Source organism: Dama dama, chromosome 8 (genome assembly GCF_033118175.1).
Source record: "Dama dama isolate Ldn47 chromosome 8, ASM3311817v1, whole genome shotgun sequence".
In the NCBI taxonomy this organism is placed as follows: Eukaryota; Metazoa; Chordata; class Mammalia; order Artiodactyla; family Cervidae; genus Dama; species Dama dama.
In genome coordinates this window covers 42,622,007-42,639,607 of record NC_083688.1, presented here as the reverse complement: position 1 = coordinate 42,639,607, position 17,601 = coordinate 42,622,007, and the positions used below count along the sequence as shown (strand labels likewise).

At 36.8% G+C, this 17,601-nt stretch overlaps 1 protein-coding gene across 3 annotated transcripts in view; it reads right to left on the bottom strand.

Moving 5' to 3' along the window:
• Positions 1-17,601, bottom strand: part of RAPH1 (Ras association (RalGDS/AF-6) and pleckstrin homology domains 1) — a 100,677-nt gene that overhangs the window by 19,624 nt on the left and 63,452 nt on the right. For all 3 annotated transcript variants that reach the window (XM_061148954.1, XM_061148955.1, XM_061148956.1), the window contains 6 exons: positions 11,184-11,261; positions 10,583-10,742; positions 6,756-6,877; positions 5,464-5,529; positions 3,812-3,955; positions 2,847-2,957 (listed from right to left, as the gene is read on the bottom strand). In XM_061148954.1, coding sequence (XP_061004937.1) covers positions 2,847-2,957; positions 3,812-3,955; positions 5,464-5,529; positions 6,756-6,877; positions 10,583-10,742; positions 11,184-11,261 — 681 coding nt within the window. The remainder of the gene's footprint in view (positions 1-2,846; positions 2,958-3,811; positions 3,956-5,463; positions 5,530-6,755; positions 6,878-10,582; positions 10,743-11,183; positions 11,262-17,601) is intronic.

Here is a 17,601-nt window from a genome sequence, read left to right as displayed (position 1 = left end):
CTTTGCGACCCCATGGACTACACAGTCCATGGAATTCTCCAAGCCAGAATACTTGGGAGTGGGTAGCCTTTCCCTTCTCCAGGGGATCTTCCCAATCCAGAGATCGAACCCAGGTCTCCCTCACTGCAGGCAGATTCTTTACCAGCTGAGCCACAAGAGAAGCCCCACGGTTGAGCGGTCTCAGGCAAACTGATCCCTTAAACTGGTTTCCATATGTGGGAAATGGAGACTCTAGATCAAACCTGTGAGGTGGATGCTTACAGTGTTCCAGGCAGTACCCTCCACCCTGGTTCTTCAGAAAATGGTGGTCATTATCTTTACTATTATCTACATCCAGTGGTGTGTTGTTTTTTTAGTTCAATACGTTACATATTCCCAGACAGAGAGACAACACAAGTATGGAGACTGGTTTAGCCTATTTCACTAGAGGAGCTTCCCTGGTGGCTCAGAGGGTAAAGAATCTCCCTGCAATGCAGGAGACCTGGTTTCGATCCCTGGGTTGGGAAAAGCCCCTGAAGAAAGAAAAGGCTACCCACTCCAAGTATTCTGGCCTGGAGAATTCCATGGACTGTGTAGTCCATGGGGTCGCAAAGAGTCAGACACGACTGAGTGACTTTCACTCAACTAGTGAAAATAGGATTGGTCACCCACGCCAGTATTCTTGCCTGGAGAATCCCATGGGCAGAGGGGCCTGGTGGGCTACAGTCCACGGGGGTCGCAAAGAGTCAGACACGACTGAGCAACTAATACACACACACACACACACACACACACACACACTCTTTACTAGAAGCAAATATGAAGCATACAAATCATTACTATAAAAACAAACCAATAAATCCTTGGAACAAAAATACTCTTATCCTAAGAATCCTGTGAGCTGCAAAAAGGCTTAAAATACTAATCAATGGTCCTGCTTACTACTGGCCCTAACAGACACAGCTGGCTGCCTTCCCCAAGGCTTTCTTTTCCTCCCTCCCTCTTTTCTGACTGAGCCCCAGTGTGTCTGGATTCACCTCAGAGAGTGAATTCTGACTAATGTAAACCCAAAATGGTGGCTTTGTTCCTTGCCAGTGATTAGGGTAGGAGGGCATGTTACTCCAGGCCAATGACCCTCAAGGGTTGGAGGAGATCCTGGGAAATACTTCTTTCCTCTTAAAAAAAAAAAAAAAAAAGACAAATGGAGGGAAAAATAGTCCCTCTTCCTCTGCTGGATTTTGCTGGGTGAGGCAGTGGCCATTTGTGACTGAGGTGAGTTGGTCTGAAAATAAGCTGATATGCAGAAGATGGAACAGGGAAAGATAGAACTTGGGTTCTCACTGACAACTGAGTCACTTATTGCCTCCATGTTATGAGACCCCCAGGTAACTTTCATTTATATTTACCTTGTAAGAAATTAAAGCTGAGAAAAAGTCAAATGCAAGAATATGTAACAAATACACATTCCACTACCCAGAGCAGCAAAGATATCATCACATGTCATGTAACCTCAGAAAACTCCACTCTACACCTGTGTGAGAAAGAGTATAAAAGGCAAGTAACACCTTAGCATTATTAGAATAACTTTGATATCATGGGTCCCTTGACAAAGTTCTCAGGGACTCCAGGAGACCCTGAACCTCATTTTGAAAACTGCTGGATTAAGCTGCTGCTGCGTCGCTTCAGTGGTGTCCGACTCTGTGCGACCCCATAGACGGCAGCCCACCAGGCGCCCTTGTCCCTGGGGTTCTCCAGGCAAAAACACTCGAGTGGGTTAAGCTACTTTATATTAACTAAAAAAAAGTATTTGCTACTGTAACTGATATAGAGTTTTCTCCAAAAATGATCACTTAATAAAGGGTTACCATTATAATATCCCTAATTTTATCAAAGCAATCAAAACTCTACCCCCAAACCCTAAACAACCACCTTCTCAAACCCAAGTGACAATTCTTAGACAAAAGCAAAGATGATATAAACATGCAGACCTAAGTAGTTACCAAGGGGATGTGGGATGGAGCCAATGAGAAAAAACTTAATCATCCCCATAACTATACTGAACTTTTTAATGCTACCTTTTCCTAATGTTGCAATTTATCAATAAAATTCAGTAAAAATATAAGTTCTCAAAAGTTCAGATATGATAAGTGTGAGAAACTCAAAAGTTTGGATAAAGGGGGAAAAAAATCACTAAAAACAGGTCATAAACATGCATGGGCTACCAGGGTGACGGTTCAGGAGGAAAGGGAGACAAGAATTATTTCTGGACCGGATGAGAGGCAGTCTACTTTGACCTCTCAGGCACAGCATCCTCTGATGGTTTCTCTGAGTTAGTATAGGAAAGGAACTAAAATATACAAATACCTATGTTCTTACCTAACTTCACCCCATATGTGGCTCTGATCTAAGTTTTCCTAAAATAAGGCTGCTATATTAAATAAAAGTGTCAAATTTATAATCTAATCCATTTGATATATTATGACTCAAAGTTTATAATTCAGTACCCATTTCCTAGTATCATCACTTTAACCAGGGTCAGCTATGGAACAGCACAGCTTCTTTTCTTCCTTCCTCTCTGTCCCTCCCTCCCTTCCTCTCTCCTTTCATTTACTTTATTGGCTTTGCCTCCTGGCTTGTGGGATCTTAATCCCGATTGGGGATTGAACCCGGGCCCAGCAGTGAAAGTGCCACGTCCTAACCACTGGGCTGCTAAGGAAGTCCCTTCAGCAATCCTTTAAAAAACCTACACACTACAGAATAAAGCAAAAACAGCATACTCAATGGAGACCCAAACTATTCTAAGATGTCCAATAACCTTCTCTACGTCGAACATCAATTAAAGTTCCTAAAAAGAGACAGGTGTTTACCTTGAGCACCAGACAGTAGTCCGTAGGAGCTTTGTACTTGCTCCGATAGTCCTGTCCGTAGTAGACATTCACGTGGTCCAACTGGAGAAAGCACACCAGGTCCCGAGAGGCCTGAGGAGAAAACGCCCAAAGACTCGATTAACACTAACGTGAAAACGAGCGACTATCACGGGTAACAGCGTTTAACTGAGAACCAAGCTTTACCAAGCGGAAACTCCTGCTGTTTTGTAGAAGACAAGACAGTGAGAGTCTCTATAGACGTTTCTTCCTTAAATCTACCACGCAACAAGAAAGGCAGTCCACTTGACTTACCAGCTTGTCATTCATAATGAACACTGACTCACTGGCAAAGGGTGGTATTTTAAAGAGACTTTAAATACAGTATAGTATATTAAATACAATGCAGTATTACAATAGAGCTCCCTGGAAAGAACAAGACATACCAGGCCGTTCCGTGCCTGCAGTACATGTCTCAAGCACAACTCTCAAGTCAGTGTTTCCTCGCCAGCTAAAAAGGGGGACAACATGTACCTCTCAGGATGGTGGTAAAGACCTGATGAGGTGACCCTGTAGACAGCTTCAACAGTGCTGGCCCCTAGTAAGCACAGAAGTGACAGCTACCACCAGGGCCCTCAGCAGTAGCACATTACCTAAGAGAGGCTGAAACGCCTACAAGCCCGGAAAGCAATTCCCCCCCAAACAATAAAAAACAAAAACAACTCTGGCAGAAGTTTTAAAAATAATAGAAGCATGGTTTCAAATTCACCAGGAGAATCGAGATGGGCCCAATGAATGAGCAGAAAGTGAACATTTTCAGGTTTCCTCTTCCTTATAATCGATCAATAAACAAGGCAATGTTCACGAATGGAAACAAATCACAGCCTGGATCACGTCTCAGTCTGCTCACTGCAGATTAAAATCAATCAGCATAATAAGGAAGCTTAAAGTCAGCAGAAGGGACTCACCTTTGCTTTTCCTTTAGGAACATAGTAGATACCAGATGCTCGCAAGAGGAAATAGCGCTTTTTCCAGGACTTCTTGCCATCATCTTTCAACCAAAGGACTCCCTCAATTTCTGGTACAGTTACAGAACTTCCACAAAAACACTCCTAAAATAAGAAGATGATTGGGAAAGACATGATCCTTGGATTCTCAAACCAAAGTTGTGTCTGTCTACCCCTGTGGAATGCATGACACTGTGATTAAACCGAAATACCTTCGTATAAAAACCATGCTGCCAATTTTACCTCAATTAGAACTTTCCAAACATATACGGCTTTAGTTTGGAGCAACTATGGCAATCTCTGCGAACTTTTCCCTAAAATTGTTTTGATGAAACTAAGCTAAAATGTCAGCTGAGATGCACAAAACAGCACTTAAATGCATTTGTAAAAACATAGTTACAGTAAATTTAAGGAAAGCATCAGAGCTAACATAAGCATTAGACTTTATTTGTCTCCAAATTAACATTTAGATTAGCCACTAATTTTATTAGTGGCTCAGTTGTGTATGAGACCTCCATGGACTGCAGTCTACCAGGCTCCTCCATCCATAGGATTCTCCAGACAAGAATACTGGAGTGGGTAGCCATTTCCTTCCCCAGGGGATCTTTCCAACCTAGGGATCAAACCCAGGTCTCCTGCATTGCAAGTAGATTCCTTACTGTCTGAGCTACAAGAGAAGCCCAAATTTATATTAGCTGCATGCTACATAGGAATATATTTTAAAAGAAGGCAACATGCTAAACAAGTGATTGCACTTTCACAATTTAAAAACAACCAGTGCCTATGATCTAAAACAAAGCAAGCATTTATTGTTTAAATATTTAATACTAAGTTGAAAGGAATGTAAACAAACTAAAAAAATTTTGGATTCTAATATCTATACTTGGATAAGAATTTAAAAAATCAATCATGTATTTAGTAAAGGGAAAGTAGAAATCCTCACTAAACTTGAACACATGAACATGAATTAATTTCTCCCCCCAAAACACAGAAAAATTAAGAAACATGAAGAGAATTTTTCTTAATTATAACTAGCCTCCCTATGAAAAGCTGAGTGCTGATCTTCATCCCCCTAATAGTCTTGTTGCTAAATAAGAATTTTTTCAGACTTTCAAACATACTAACATCTTTGACCTTAGTTTTCTAAAATCAGCAAGAGGCAAAAATTCAATTATATTTGAATTTGTTTCATTAATCTTCAAAATAAGGAAATGTATATTTTTAAAAAATAATCATTATGATTTTTAAAAGAAGTTATTTCTGACTAAAGTTTGAACTATTTGGTAAATAACTAACTATATACAAATTCCTTTCTGGCTAAGCAGATAAAACAGCACAGTCACACCCTTCACTGACCCAGCCTTTTTCCCCCACTTGTCAGCTTCTAAAAGCTCTTAAGTCCTTTCAGTCCACTAGTATACTGCTTGGCAAAAGAAGTGTTTTTATACGGTTCTTCAGTGTTCTAACATTCACAAAGCTGAACTCTCCCCATCAGGCTAGTTACAACTGTAATTATCAACACAGAGCACTGACATTCTGGGCTTCAAAAAAGGTGCTTCGTATTTTAATATTATAATGTACAAGGAAAGGGGGGTGGGGAGGAAGAGTCATACCTCCAACAGCACTTCTTTGTTTCTATCTGCCATCTCAGCTGTTTCCTTTTTCCCCAGAAGGTAATTCTGGAAAAATGAGTAGATGAATGTTAAAGGGCAAACCCACTCTACTATTCTCCTGGCACAGGTACACAGATGATTTCTTCTGGAGACATTAGCAATTCTGTGTCTATTTCTGCCTATGCAGACTGAGGGGAACATTCCTTTGAAACCTGTTCCTGGCATCTTCACAGAGGTGCTTAATACTGGCCTCCTCCTTACCATATCCATTTATTTTGAATTATTCCATAAACGGCCCTCCCCCAAATCCTGAGGAGATATTACATGCAACAGCTAGCAATATGTTTTCGTATATCTAATAAAGCTACACTGACAGGACCTTAAAGGTTTACAAGTTATTAAGTACAACAAATGGGGCAAATTTGCTTAAAATATGCTGAGCTTAATTGATTCAGACGTAGAAAATTTAATCTACGTTCTGGCTTTTAAAGAAGAAACCCCAAATTCTCTGAGACTACCATGATCTCATTTGCTTGACTCAACTAAAATCTGAATTTTAATTATTATCCTTATGAAACTTTTATTCACAATCACCCATAAAAAACTGCTGGTATTCCTAAATGTGTATTCTTCACTAAAAATATCCAGTAAAGATGTGTCATGATCATGCAGTCTGAAGGATAACTATTCAATAACTTTAACACAGCTACTGTTTTTCCTCATTACTATTTTTTATAGCGGTGTTGTTGTCTTTCACCTATTAATATATGGGTATTAGGAAGAACTAACATAAACATTTTGGGACAAGCAAAGATACCAAACAGATCAAGGTAACATACAATAGAATGTGGGGCTGTTTACAATCAAGGTTACTGGGATTTTCAAAAAAATAATTCAGAAAACAAATCAAAGTGTTAAATGGATAAATATTAAAGTAGAGAAACTTAAATACATAAGTACATTTCTTTGATGGATGAGGAACTCACCGAATAAATAGCAGGGTCCAAACCGGCTCTGAATTAGAACAGAAGCCTGCTAACCCCCTGGAGGGAATCCTGCTTTCCCTAGGGCTCACCCCATCTGGAGCTGTGGAGCTGGCAGCTTCTGTGAGCCTGACACCAGGGCCCCAGCAGACTTGCCACCTCGGCAGTAGTGAATTCTCCCAAGGGGTTTTGCAGCCACAAAGCTCCACGTGGGTGGCTGTCCGTCTTTTAACTCTATTAACTTAGCAGTCAGAAAATCATATGATATGAACACTTAAGAATCCTGACCTCTGCAAGCCATAGCCTCACCTGTGGATTTTTGAAAAGTGCGTATTTTTCTATACGCTCCATAAATATAAGCTTGTTTTGGCTATCTCTTGTCCAATTAAGAAGATTTTCAACCAAGTTTTCATGATCTTCAAAGATTCTCTCTGTCCCAAAATAAAACACCAGTATTTTGTTAGTATTTGTCAGAATTGCATAAAAGACAAGAAACCTTGCGAAGTATTTCACAGCAAAATCATAGAATCTAAACTGACACCCTTAGAGATTATCTGGTATTTCCTGTATTTTCAAATAAGGAAACATGCCCTCATGGTGTTAAGTGACTTTAGCAAGGTCACACAGCTGCTACAAGGAAGGATCAGGACTATAATCTAGATTATCTGACTTCAAGGTCTTCTTCAGCCTTCAGCCTTTTTACCATCCCGCCCTTAAACACAATCTGTTAGTCACATTTCATAAATTCTGGTATTAAGTGCTTCCAATACTATTCCTTGTCATTCAAAAAATTTCCAAGATGATTTCTTCTTTGGTCTATGAATTCTGTTTAATTTTAAACATATATGTATTTTCTAATTTCCAAAGCAGGAATCAAAGAACATGTCCTATATTCTGAACATATGTACAAAGAACATATTCTAGACATACTAATTTTTGTTTTGAAATTTCTAGAGAGCCTTATGACCTCATAGTGGAATCAATTTTTGGAAACATTACACTTTTGCCTGTAAAGAATGTGTATTTTCCTGTTATTAGTGCTCTAACTATATCTATATTCATTTTTGTCTGCTTGATTATATTGATCATTGCAAAGATTCTTAGGTGAAAAGTTTCTACTGTGAAGGCAGACTTGTGAGTTTCTCCTGGTAGTTCTGTCAACTTTTGCTTTATGTAATTTAATGCCATTATTAGATAAAATTTAGAATGATTTTGTCTTTCTGATGAAGATGTATGGTTCTCCTTATCTCTAGTAATGTATTTTGCTTAAAGTCTATTTTGTCTGATATTAACATAGTTAATATTATCTTTCTTTTGGATAGTGTCTTTCCACATTCCTTTTACTTTCAAGCTTTCTGTGTTTTAGGTAAAAGGTCTTTTGTAGATAGTGAACAACTGCATTTTGTTTATTCATCCTTTCTAATAATCTCTGTTGTTTAAATGAATGACTTACATTTGTCATAGCTTATTTTACCATCTTATTTTGGGCTCTTAGTTTTCTTTTATTCATTCAACAAGTACTAAGTAACTACATAGTCTATTTGTATCACTGTGCCACATATGATTAAAATGATAGTTATGGACCCTAAACCTACAGTCATGGAAATATTCTAAAAACTAGCATCCAAAAATTTTCTGGGTATGGTGACGCCACATCTGTGAACTTGAACCTTTCTAATTCTTTAAGAATAGTTACAATAAGTATTACTAGAATATCTGCCTATACCTGTTAATAAACTTCTAACTGATGGTTTGGTTTTGGGGTTTGTGTTTGTGCGTTCTAAGAGAAAAGGGTTAATTATTAAATTTTTATTGCTCTGGAAACTGCTATAAAATATTTAAAAATATAACAGGCAGTAAAAGCAATGCAAATATATTTTATAAATAAAATGGCAAGTTGAAATAGACTATTGACTGAATATAGCCTAATAAAATAATTATTGTGAGGTTATATAATCACACACTATTACAAAAAGAAACCTTTTTAAGGTTTTTAAGAGTCAAAGATGGATTTGTATGGAAATACAAAAAACCTCAAATAGCCAAAGTAATCTTGAGAAAGAAGAATGGAACTGGAGGAATCAACCTGTCTGCCTTCAGACTATACTACAAAGCTACAGTCATCAAGACAGTATGGTACTGGCACAAAGACAGAAATATAGATCAATGGAACAAAACAGAAAGCCCAGAAATAAATCCACACACCTATGGACACCTTATCTTTGACAAAGGAGGCAAGAATATACAATGGAGAAAAGACAACATCTTTAACAAGTGGTGCTGGGAAAACTGGTTAACCACCTGTAAAAGAATGAAACTAGAACACTGTCTAACACCATACAGAAAAATAAACTCAAAATGGATTAAAGATCTAAACCTAAGACCAGAAACTATAAAACTCCTAGAGGAAACACAAACACTCTGACATAAACCACAGCAGGATCCTCTATGAACCACCTCCCAGAGTAATGGAAATAAAAGCAAACATAAACAAATGGACCTAATTAAACTTAAAAGCTTTTGCACAACAAAGGAAACTATAAGCAAGGTGAAAAGACAGCCTTCAGAATGGGAGAAAATAGCAGCAAATGAAACAAGTGACAAAGAATTAATCTCAAAAATATACAAGCAGCTCCTGCAGCTCAATTCTAGAAAAATAAATGACCCAATCAAAAAATGGGCCAAAGAACTAAACAGACATTTCTCCAAAGAAGACATACAGATGGCTAACAAACACATGAAAAGATACTCGACATCACTCATTATCAGAGAAATGCAAATCAAAACCACAATGAGGTACCATCTCATGCCAGTCAGAATGGCTACTATCAAAAAGTCTACAAACAATAAATGCTGGAGAGGGTGTGGAGAAAAGGGAACCCTCTTACACTGTTGGTGGGAATGCAAACTAGTACAGCCACTATGGAGAACAGTGTGGAGATTCCTTAAAAAACTGGAAAGAGAACTGCCATACGACCCAGCAATCCCACTGCTGGGCATACACAACGAGGAAACCAGAATTGAAAGAGACACATGTACCCCAATGTTCATCGCGGCACTGTTTGTAATAGCCAGGACATGGAAGCAACCTAGACGTCCATCGGCAGACGAATGGATAAGAAAGCTGTGGTACATATCCACAATGGAATACTACTCAGCTATTAAAAATGCATCTGAATCAGTTCTAATGAGGTGGATGAAACTGGAGCCTATAATTACACAGAGTAAAGTAAGTCAGAAAGAAAAAAACACCAATACAGTATATTAATGCATATGTACGTAACTTAGAAAGATGATAACGATGACCCTATATGTGAGATAGCAAAAGAGACACAGATGTAAAGAAGAGACTTTTGGACTCTGTGGGAGAAGGTGAGGGTGGGATGATTTGAGAGAATAGCATTGGAACGTATATTATCATATGTGAAATAGATCACCGGTCCAAGTTTGATGCAGGAGACAGGGTGCTTAGGGCTGGTACACTGGGATGACCTTGAGGGATGGGATGGGGAGGGAGGTGGGAGGGGGGTTCACGATGGGGAACACATGTACACCCATGGCTGATGCATGTCAATGTATGGCAAAAACCACTACAATACTGTAAAGTAATTAGCCTCCAATTAAAATAAATAAATTAACTTTTTTAAAAAAGTCAAAGATGGTATAAAAAAAATGAGGAATTTTAAAAGTTAGAAAACACCATAACAAACTACAAAACATAGGAAACTAAGACTTAGTACATGCAGCTAAAAATAAGATGTGCTTTATGTTTCCCCTGAAAGTCAAATGTTGCTATCAAGGCTTCAGTACAAATGGGAATAAATGTAATGGTTTTAGTAATGTGTCTAATATATGCAGTTCTTAATAATATCTGAAGGGAAAAAATATTTTGTTACCTTAAAAAAAAGAACAACTTTGTTTTGGCCATAAGAAAATCTAAAATGAACTGGAAATGATACTGTACTCAAAGAAATCTCAAAATATATGGGGGAAGAATGGGGGAAAAATAATGTAAAAAAGCCAGGGCTATACTATAGGAAAAAATATAAAAATGTCTCTAGTTGCTTTTATCAACATGAAAACAGTTGAAATTACACAGAAATTTAAAAAGTAATTACAGCAATGATATTACTAACCCATCTGTAACTCAGAGATGGTTTCCACCAGAGACCAGTCTAAACTATAACCGCAGTGGGATTTGTCCATCAGGTTATCCAGCACTTGTCTCACTGTCTGCCTCTCATCCACCATCATTGTTTTAGAACTATCGTCAGACATGTGGACTCTAATCACCAGCTGTTAAGAGGAAAAAGGAATATTAAATACAAGCTGAAAAACAGGCATTCTGAAAATTTCTTCCAATGTTTTAATAATATTCTGAACAATGTCCTTAGCTAAATATAAGTTAAAACACAAATAATGACTTTATTATGCAAAAAGAATATTCTAAAATTAGGTATTCAATAGCTAAACAAATTTAATGTTTTAAAAATTAAAATAACATGTAAGTTTATAATAAAGCTATTTTGTTTCACTCTTTTACAATTTAGATCCAGAAAAGTTATTTCTTTTATAATGTATTTTATTCACCAAAAAATACATGTGGAAATGTATTTAGAAAGAAATACCCTGCTACAGCTTGCTGCATCTTACAGTTACATTATATAAACAAGACAATTCTTTATAAATCCATAAAATGGATAAAAATCCCAAACCAAGAAAAAGCCCAAATATCACCTTTTTCACTTGTGCCTCTTTAATTTTCTCTAGGGCAACTCTGATCTTCTCAGCTTTCAATTTTGCTGCCTGTTCTTCCTGTGGACACAAAGCACTTCAGATAAACTAATGCTAAAATAATGAGAATTTTTTGAGAAGTCTTTTTATTCTTAAGAACGCTGTTAACACTGAATTTCAGTAAGAATATAACTTCACACTTAATATAGAGCATATTTTAGAAATAACCATGTTCACAAAACGAGGGCAGACATATTAAAATTTTTTTTTAAGATGTACACTTGAAGATTTCTTATATTAAGACTACATTTTCATATTCTAAGGCTGTGGTAAATTAATTTAATTTTAATTTAATCCAACAGTTTTATTCTTGACTGTCATTCCCAAACAGATAAATTTGAGGTTTCAAGATAGGGAAAACAAGCTATCTGTGGGCAATCTTTTACACATCAGTATTTTGTCCTGTTGTATTGAAAACATATCATCATCATCAAAACAGAAAAAAAACACACAAAAACCCAGCATCAATTCACCTCTCTGCAACCATATAAAAACAATCATAACAAAAATATAGGTATGTTCTCATTAACACATAAATATGAACAGAGGAGGCTGCATTAAATTCTAAGTTTGACTCTGCTTTGGAACAATATAATCAATGTCTCATGTCACTAAATTCAATTTTGTTTTTAATTCACACTATTTAAAATACTAAATGTAATTTTCCAAATATTTAACTTATAATAATTTCTGCTTCATAAATTTAGATAAATAGCAATAAAATAAAACTATATTTAAATAAAATAAAACATCTGCCTATTTTCTCCTAGAATAACATATAGTACTGTAACACCTTGTACTTACTTGTACTTTCCAGCAAGAGGCCATAGTACACTGCAGCATTAATCTCCAGTTGAAAGAAACTCATGAAAGTAAACCTTTGCTTATAATAAAGAATTACTTTTTAATTCTAAGTTCTTGGTTGCTATAGAAAATATCTAAAATATCTAAGAAAATATAAAATACCATATTATATATTCCTTTACTTAACATGACTTTAAAAAAGAAAAGAGAAACCTATTTACATCAACTAGACTTTATCTGCTCTAGACTGTGATTAATAATCACAACCCATGTGTTATTCTTGATGAAAAAATGGAAGTTTCCAGGGCAAAAAAACAAGTTAAACTCAATTCATTTAATGGATTATTCCCTGTTCTCTTAAATTCTGTTGGCTTTCTTATTTTTGATCTGCTTCTCTTCCCATTTCATACTCTAGGCTGTCTCCCTCATTTCAAGCTTAGTATTTACCACTCTGCAGAACAGAGAAGAAAACAGTTAGGGAAGACAGTGGGTTTGTTTGCCAGAAATCTGATCCATTTCAATGAAAGCAGTCAGTGAATTAACATAATAACCAAGGTCAGGAAATACTACCTGCAAACCCAATTAGACAGAGAACAAAGAAGTGCATTTTAACGACAGAGAGGAGTAAGACTGGATTCTTAGATTCTTAGGTATATATACTCCTTTGATTAAAGATTAAATCATCCTATCTCCCCCTTTATGCAAATAAACTACAGAATTATAAAATATATTGACTGTATATTTCTTCTTTTTAAAGGTTATAAAATGAGAAAACTAGACTACTGTCATTAAAATTCTCAGTTTCTAGAATTCTGTGTCTTGGAGAAACAAAATCACTATTAAATTACCAAATTTTGTGTGTTTCTGATAAGTAGAGCACTACTCTATAAAGGAATTTTTAAGTACTAGCATTTCCCAGTGGTTTTTATGAAATCAGTTATTTGACCATATTTTGAAAAAGAGTGAAACAGAAGTTTTATGAGTGTTTTCTCAAGGGAATAATGATTGAATGTTTCTTCATGGTTCATTTGCCACATCCTTATATCGGTACAAATAGATGTTACAAATAAATTTTCCAAGGCATAATTTCAACTTTCACTTCATATTTCTGAAAAGCAAATTTAAATCTCAAAGTCTGATGAGGAAAAACTGATAGAATCAATGCTTTGTGTATCTGGAATATAAACATGAACTTCTACAAGGCCGAACTCTTTTATCTGCAAAATTAAAAAAAAAAAAAGATGTCTTCAAAGTAAAAAAATATTTTTAAGAAAAGGAATATCAAGAGAATGACAAGCCATAGACTAGGAGAAAATATTAATAAAATATTTATCAGGCATATCTAATAAAAGGACTATCATCCAAAACATAATAAAACTCTTAAAACTCAAAAAGAAAATGAACAACTCAATTTAAAAACTGGGCAAAAAACCTGAACAGAAGGTTTTCACCAAAACAAGATTTGATGAAATCTTTTTTAACCAAAGATTACACAGATGGCAAATAGCCTGTGAAAAGCTGCTCATATATATCATTAAAGAATTGCAAATTAAAACAATGATATACCACTACACATATATCATCTTAGACTGCCAAAACACTGGAAACATCAAACGCTGGTCAGGTTGTGGAACAACAGGAACTTTTCACTGAGGAATGCAAAATCGTACAGCTACTTTAGAAGACAGTTTGGTGGTTTCTTAAGAAACTAAACATGCTTTTACAACACTATCCAGTAATCAAGTTCCTTAGTATCTACCAAGTGAGCTGAGAAGTTTACCTCCACCCAAAAACCTACACACTGATGCTTATAGCAGCTTTCTTTATAATGCCAAAACTTGGTAGCAACCAAGATATCCTTCAGTTGGCAAATGGATAAACTATGCAACATCCAGACCATGGAATATTATTCAATGCTAAAAAAGAAAGAAAGAAAGAAAGAACACAGGGGACCTGGATTCAATCCCTGGGTAGGGAAGAACCCTTGAAGAAGGGAATGGCAACCCATTCCCCTATTCTTGCCTGGAGAATTCCATGGGCTGAGAAGCTTGGCTGGCTACAGTCCACAGGGTCGCAAAGAGTCAGACACAACTGAGCGACTAACTCACAAAAGCCAAAAAAATATAAATAAAAAGAAAGAGCTATCAAGCCATAAATCACATGGAGGAAACTTTAATGCGTGTTACTAACTGAGAGAAGCCAATCTGAAAAAGCTACATACTATGTGATTCCAGCTATACAACATCCTGAAAAAGTAAAACTATGGAGACAGTAAAAAGAATAATGGTTGTCAGAGGTTGGGGGCGGGAGGTTGGGGGGTGGGATGTGAACAAGTGGAGTACAGAATATTTCTCTGGGAGTGAAACTACTCTGTATGATACTATAATGATAGCTACATGTCATTATACATTTGCCCAAACCCACAGAATACACATCAAAAGTGAACCCTAATGTAAACCATGGACTCTGGGTGATAATAATGTTACCTATACTTGCTCATCAAATGTAGCAAACGTAGCACTCTGGTGAGGGATGTTGATAATGGGGATGCTCTGCATGTGTCAGGGCAAGTGGTATATGGGAAATCACTATACCTTTTTAATTTTATTGTGAACCTGAAACTGCTCTTAAAAAATAGCCTTTTCAAAAAGGGAATATAAAAATCTTACTATGACATTCTGATACTGGTTATAAATACCAAAGCAGTATTTTCATACTTCCATTTTGTATACTATGATTTAGCAAATAGAATAGAATACAATCAATGCTATCTTTTGAAGCACTGACATAAAAAGTCATTCAATTATAAGATTAGTTTCAACTCCCAGATCAGTTTCTGCTCCAAAAGCTAAAAAGCTAACACACAGGAAGAAAAGATTATAGAAACAAGAGAAACAACCAATTAACATACACTAAACCAATTGGATTCCCTAGCCATCTTTTATGTAGAACAGCCAGGTGGGGTTATTTTAACATCCAAATTCAGCTATTCTTCCATTTGCCCAAAATACTACTCTTAATAACTATATAAACTGGTCTGTGTTACAGCTGCCTCAAATTCAAGGTTCAATGGGTTCAATCACTGGGGTCAGGAAGATCTCCTGGAGTAGGAAATGGCAACCCACTCCAGTAATCTTGCTTGGGAAATCACATGGACAGAGGAGCCTGATGGGCTACAGTCCATGGGGTCACAGAGAGGTAGACGCAGCTGAGTATGCGGTGGTTGGTTGGTGGTGTAGTCGCTAAGTCGTGTCCGACTCTTGAGACCTCATGGACTGTAGCCTGTCAGGCTCCTCTGTCCATGGGATTCTCCAGGCAAGAATACTGGAGTGGGTTGCCATTTCCTTCTTTTCTTCCCGATCCAGGAATTGAACCCGAGTCTCCTGCACTGCAGGCAGATGATTTACCAACTGAGCTATGAGGGAACATGCTTAATTTCAGTGTAGGCAAATTTTAGTTTATTCCTCCAGCTCATAGGCTAGGATAATTATAATTAAATAATTATCTCTGCAAGGAGCCTCCTACTTTTAGAATCTGAATGTCACTGGAGCAAAATGAAATAAAAATATTTGGTCAAATTACAAGATTCATAGTACTTTATACTTCCCATGGACAATAAGCTCTTCCTCAGAAAGTTTGGTTTTTAATCTACTATATTTAATCTAGAATCATAACTTTTAACTGTAACAACCAAGGAAAGGAAGAAACTGTTTTAAGAGCAGAGTGCTGTGTGATACAGCAAAGATCTATAAATCTTTGCTGATGTGTTATTTATAGATTATATACTTAGAAGACATCTAACAGTTTCTTTAAGCAATACAAAGCTGTGTTCAGCGTCTGCAGGCCAAGTTTAACACAAAGAACAAAGCTTTGTTCATCTCATATTCTCGGCTGTTTGTTAAAGTTGGCAAAATCAGGTCTTAAGTTTTCTGCCCCTTATCTTTGAACTATCCCTTTGTTCACACTGTCTCACAACCATCCTAAACATAAGTAAAAGATATCTCACACATATAACAAGTTAACTTTCTCTCTTACCCCTTCCCTTAAAAGGGCAAGAGACAAGCTATTTTCTACCTGAAAAACTCCTGTGTGGCTATCAATAACCATCAAATGCCAAGCCTTCTCAAATTTACATAAAGGACAAAAACTCAGTGATCTTATGATTAAATGAAAGCCAATGCTGTGGTTACAAAACGTTACAGCACTTTCTTAAGGGTAAAAATTAGAATACTTACAGAAAGTTAAAGTTGCAAAGAACTGGCTATGAATTCCTTTAACTATGAAATGATTAAGGTTTTTTAGGTTCAGAACAAATGGGATTGAAATTAAGGGGCTGAAAATAAGTTAGGTTTTTTTTTTTTTTTTTTGAGATCAAGTTTATTTCACAGATTACAACAGTAATAAAGTTACGTAACTTAAAATGATTCAAAGAAAACTTGGGGTGATGAACAATTTATTGCCCATGAAATGTTCTATCAAACTGCTTAGAACCAAAATAATCATAGTAACCACTAGTTTGCTTCCCCCTGAAGAAATCATGAAATATATTCCCAACTCAGAAGAGAACTAGTATTAATCAAACACCTACTTGCCACATATCACAAGGCATGTGCCTCATTTAATTATCAATAATGCAGGACTAACATTATTATTATGTCCATTGTACTGATTTAGGCCCAGAAAGAATTGTCTTTCAAAGTTCATACAGGCTGTTATGAAGTGAACAACTACCTGTTCTTTCCATGATGTCACATCCCTTCTATCTGTAAAGATTTTAGCATAAACTTTGGGGGGATAATAGTAAATAAAAACTGCTCATCAAAGATAAAACACTTTCAGTAATATACAAGCAGTTTTACAACTTACAGCAGTCCTTGAAACCTTGATGGTCACTAGAGGACCATTCTTTTATATGACGGATGTTTGTCCAGACTATGCAGGCCTGGGCTTGAATGCAGAGAATACAGAGTTCCTAATCTCACGGAGTTTACATTTATCATGAGACAAGAGAGAGAGAGATATGGGATAAGTCAGTCAGTGGTTAAGTTCTATGAAAAATAAATAAATAAAGCAGGCTAAGGGAAGAAAGAGGGACAAAGATGTGTTACTGTATCAGGAGGTCAGGGAAAGTCTGCTGAGTGGCACCCAGAGACTTATGGGCACCAGGTCAGCAACAGGTCCTCTGCCTACTGCTCCCATTTATAAAACATCCTGTGCCGGCAGTAACGCCACTCCTATAAGAAACAGGTTGGCACTGCTTCTGCAGAGGCTCCCCGCTCAGAAGTCTATGTTGTTTAGTCACTCAGTCGTGTCTGACATTTTTGCAACTCCATGGACTGTAGCCAGTCAGGCTCCTCTGTCCTTGGGATTTCCCAGGTAAGGATACTGGAGTGTGTCTCCTTCAGGGGACCTTTCCAAAGCAGGGATAGAACCCACGTCTCCTGCATTACAGGCGGATTCTTTACTCCTGAGCCACCGGGGAAGCCCCTCAGAACTGTATAGGGAATAGTTATTTCATTAGCAGTAGTAGAACGACAATTGGATTGATGATGGAAAC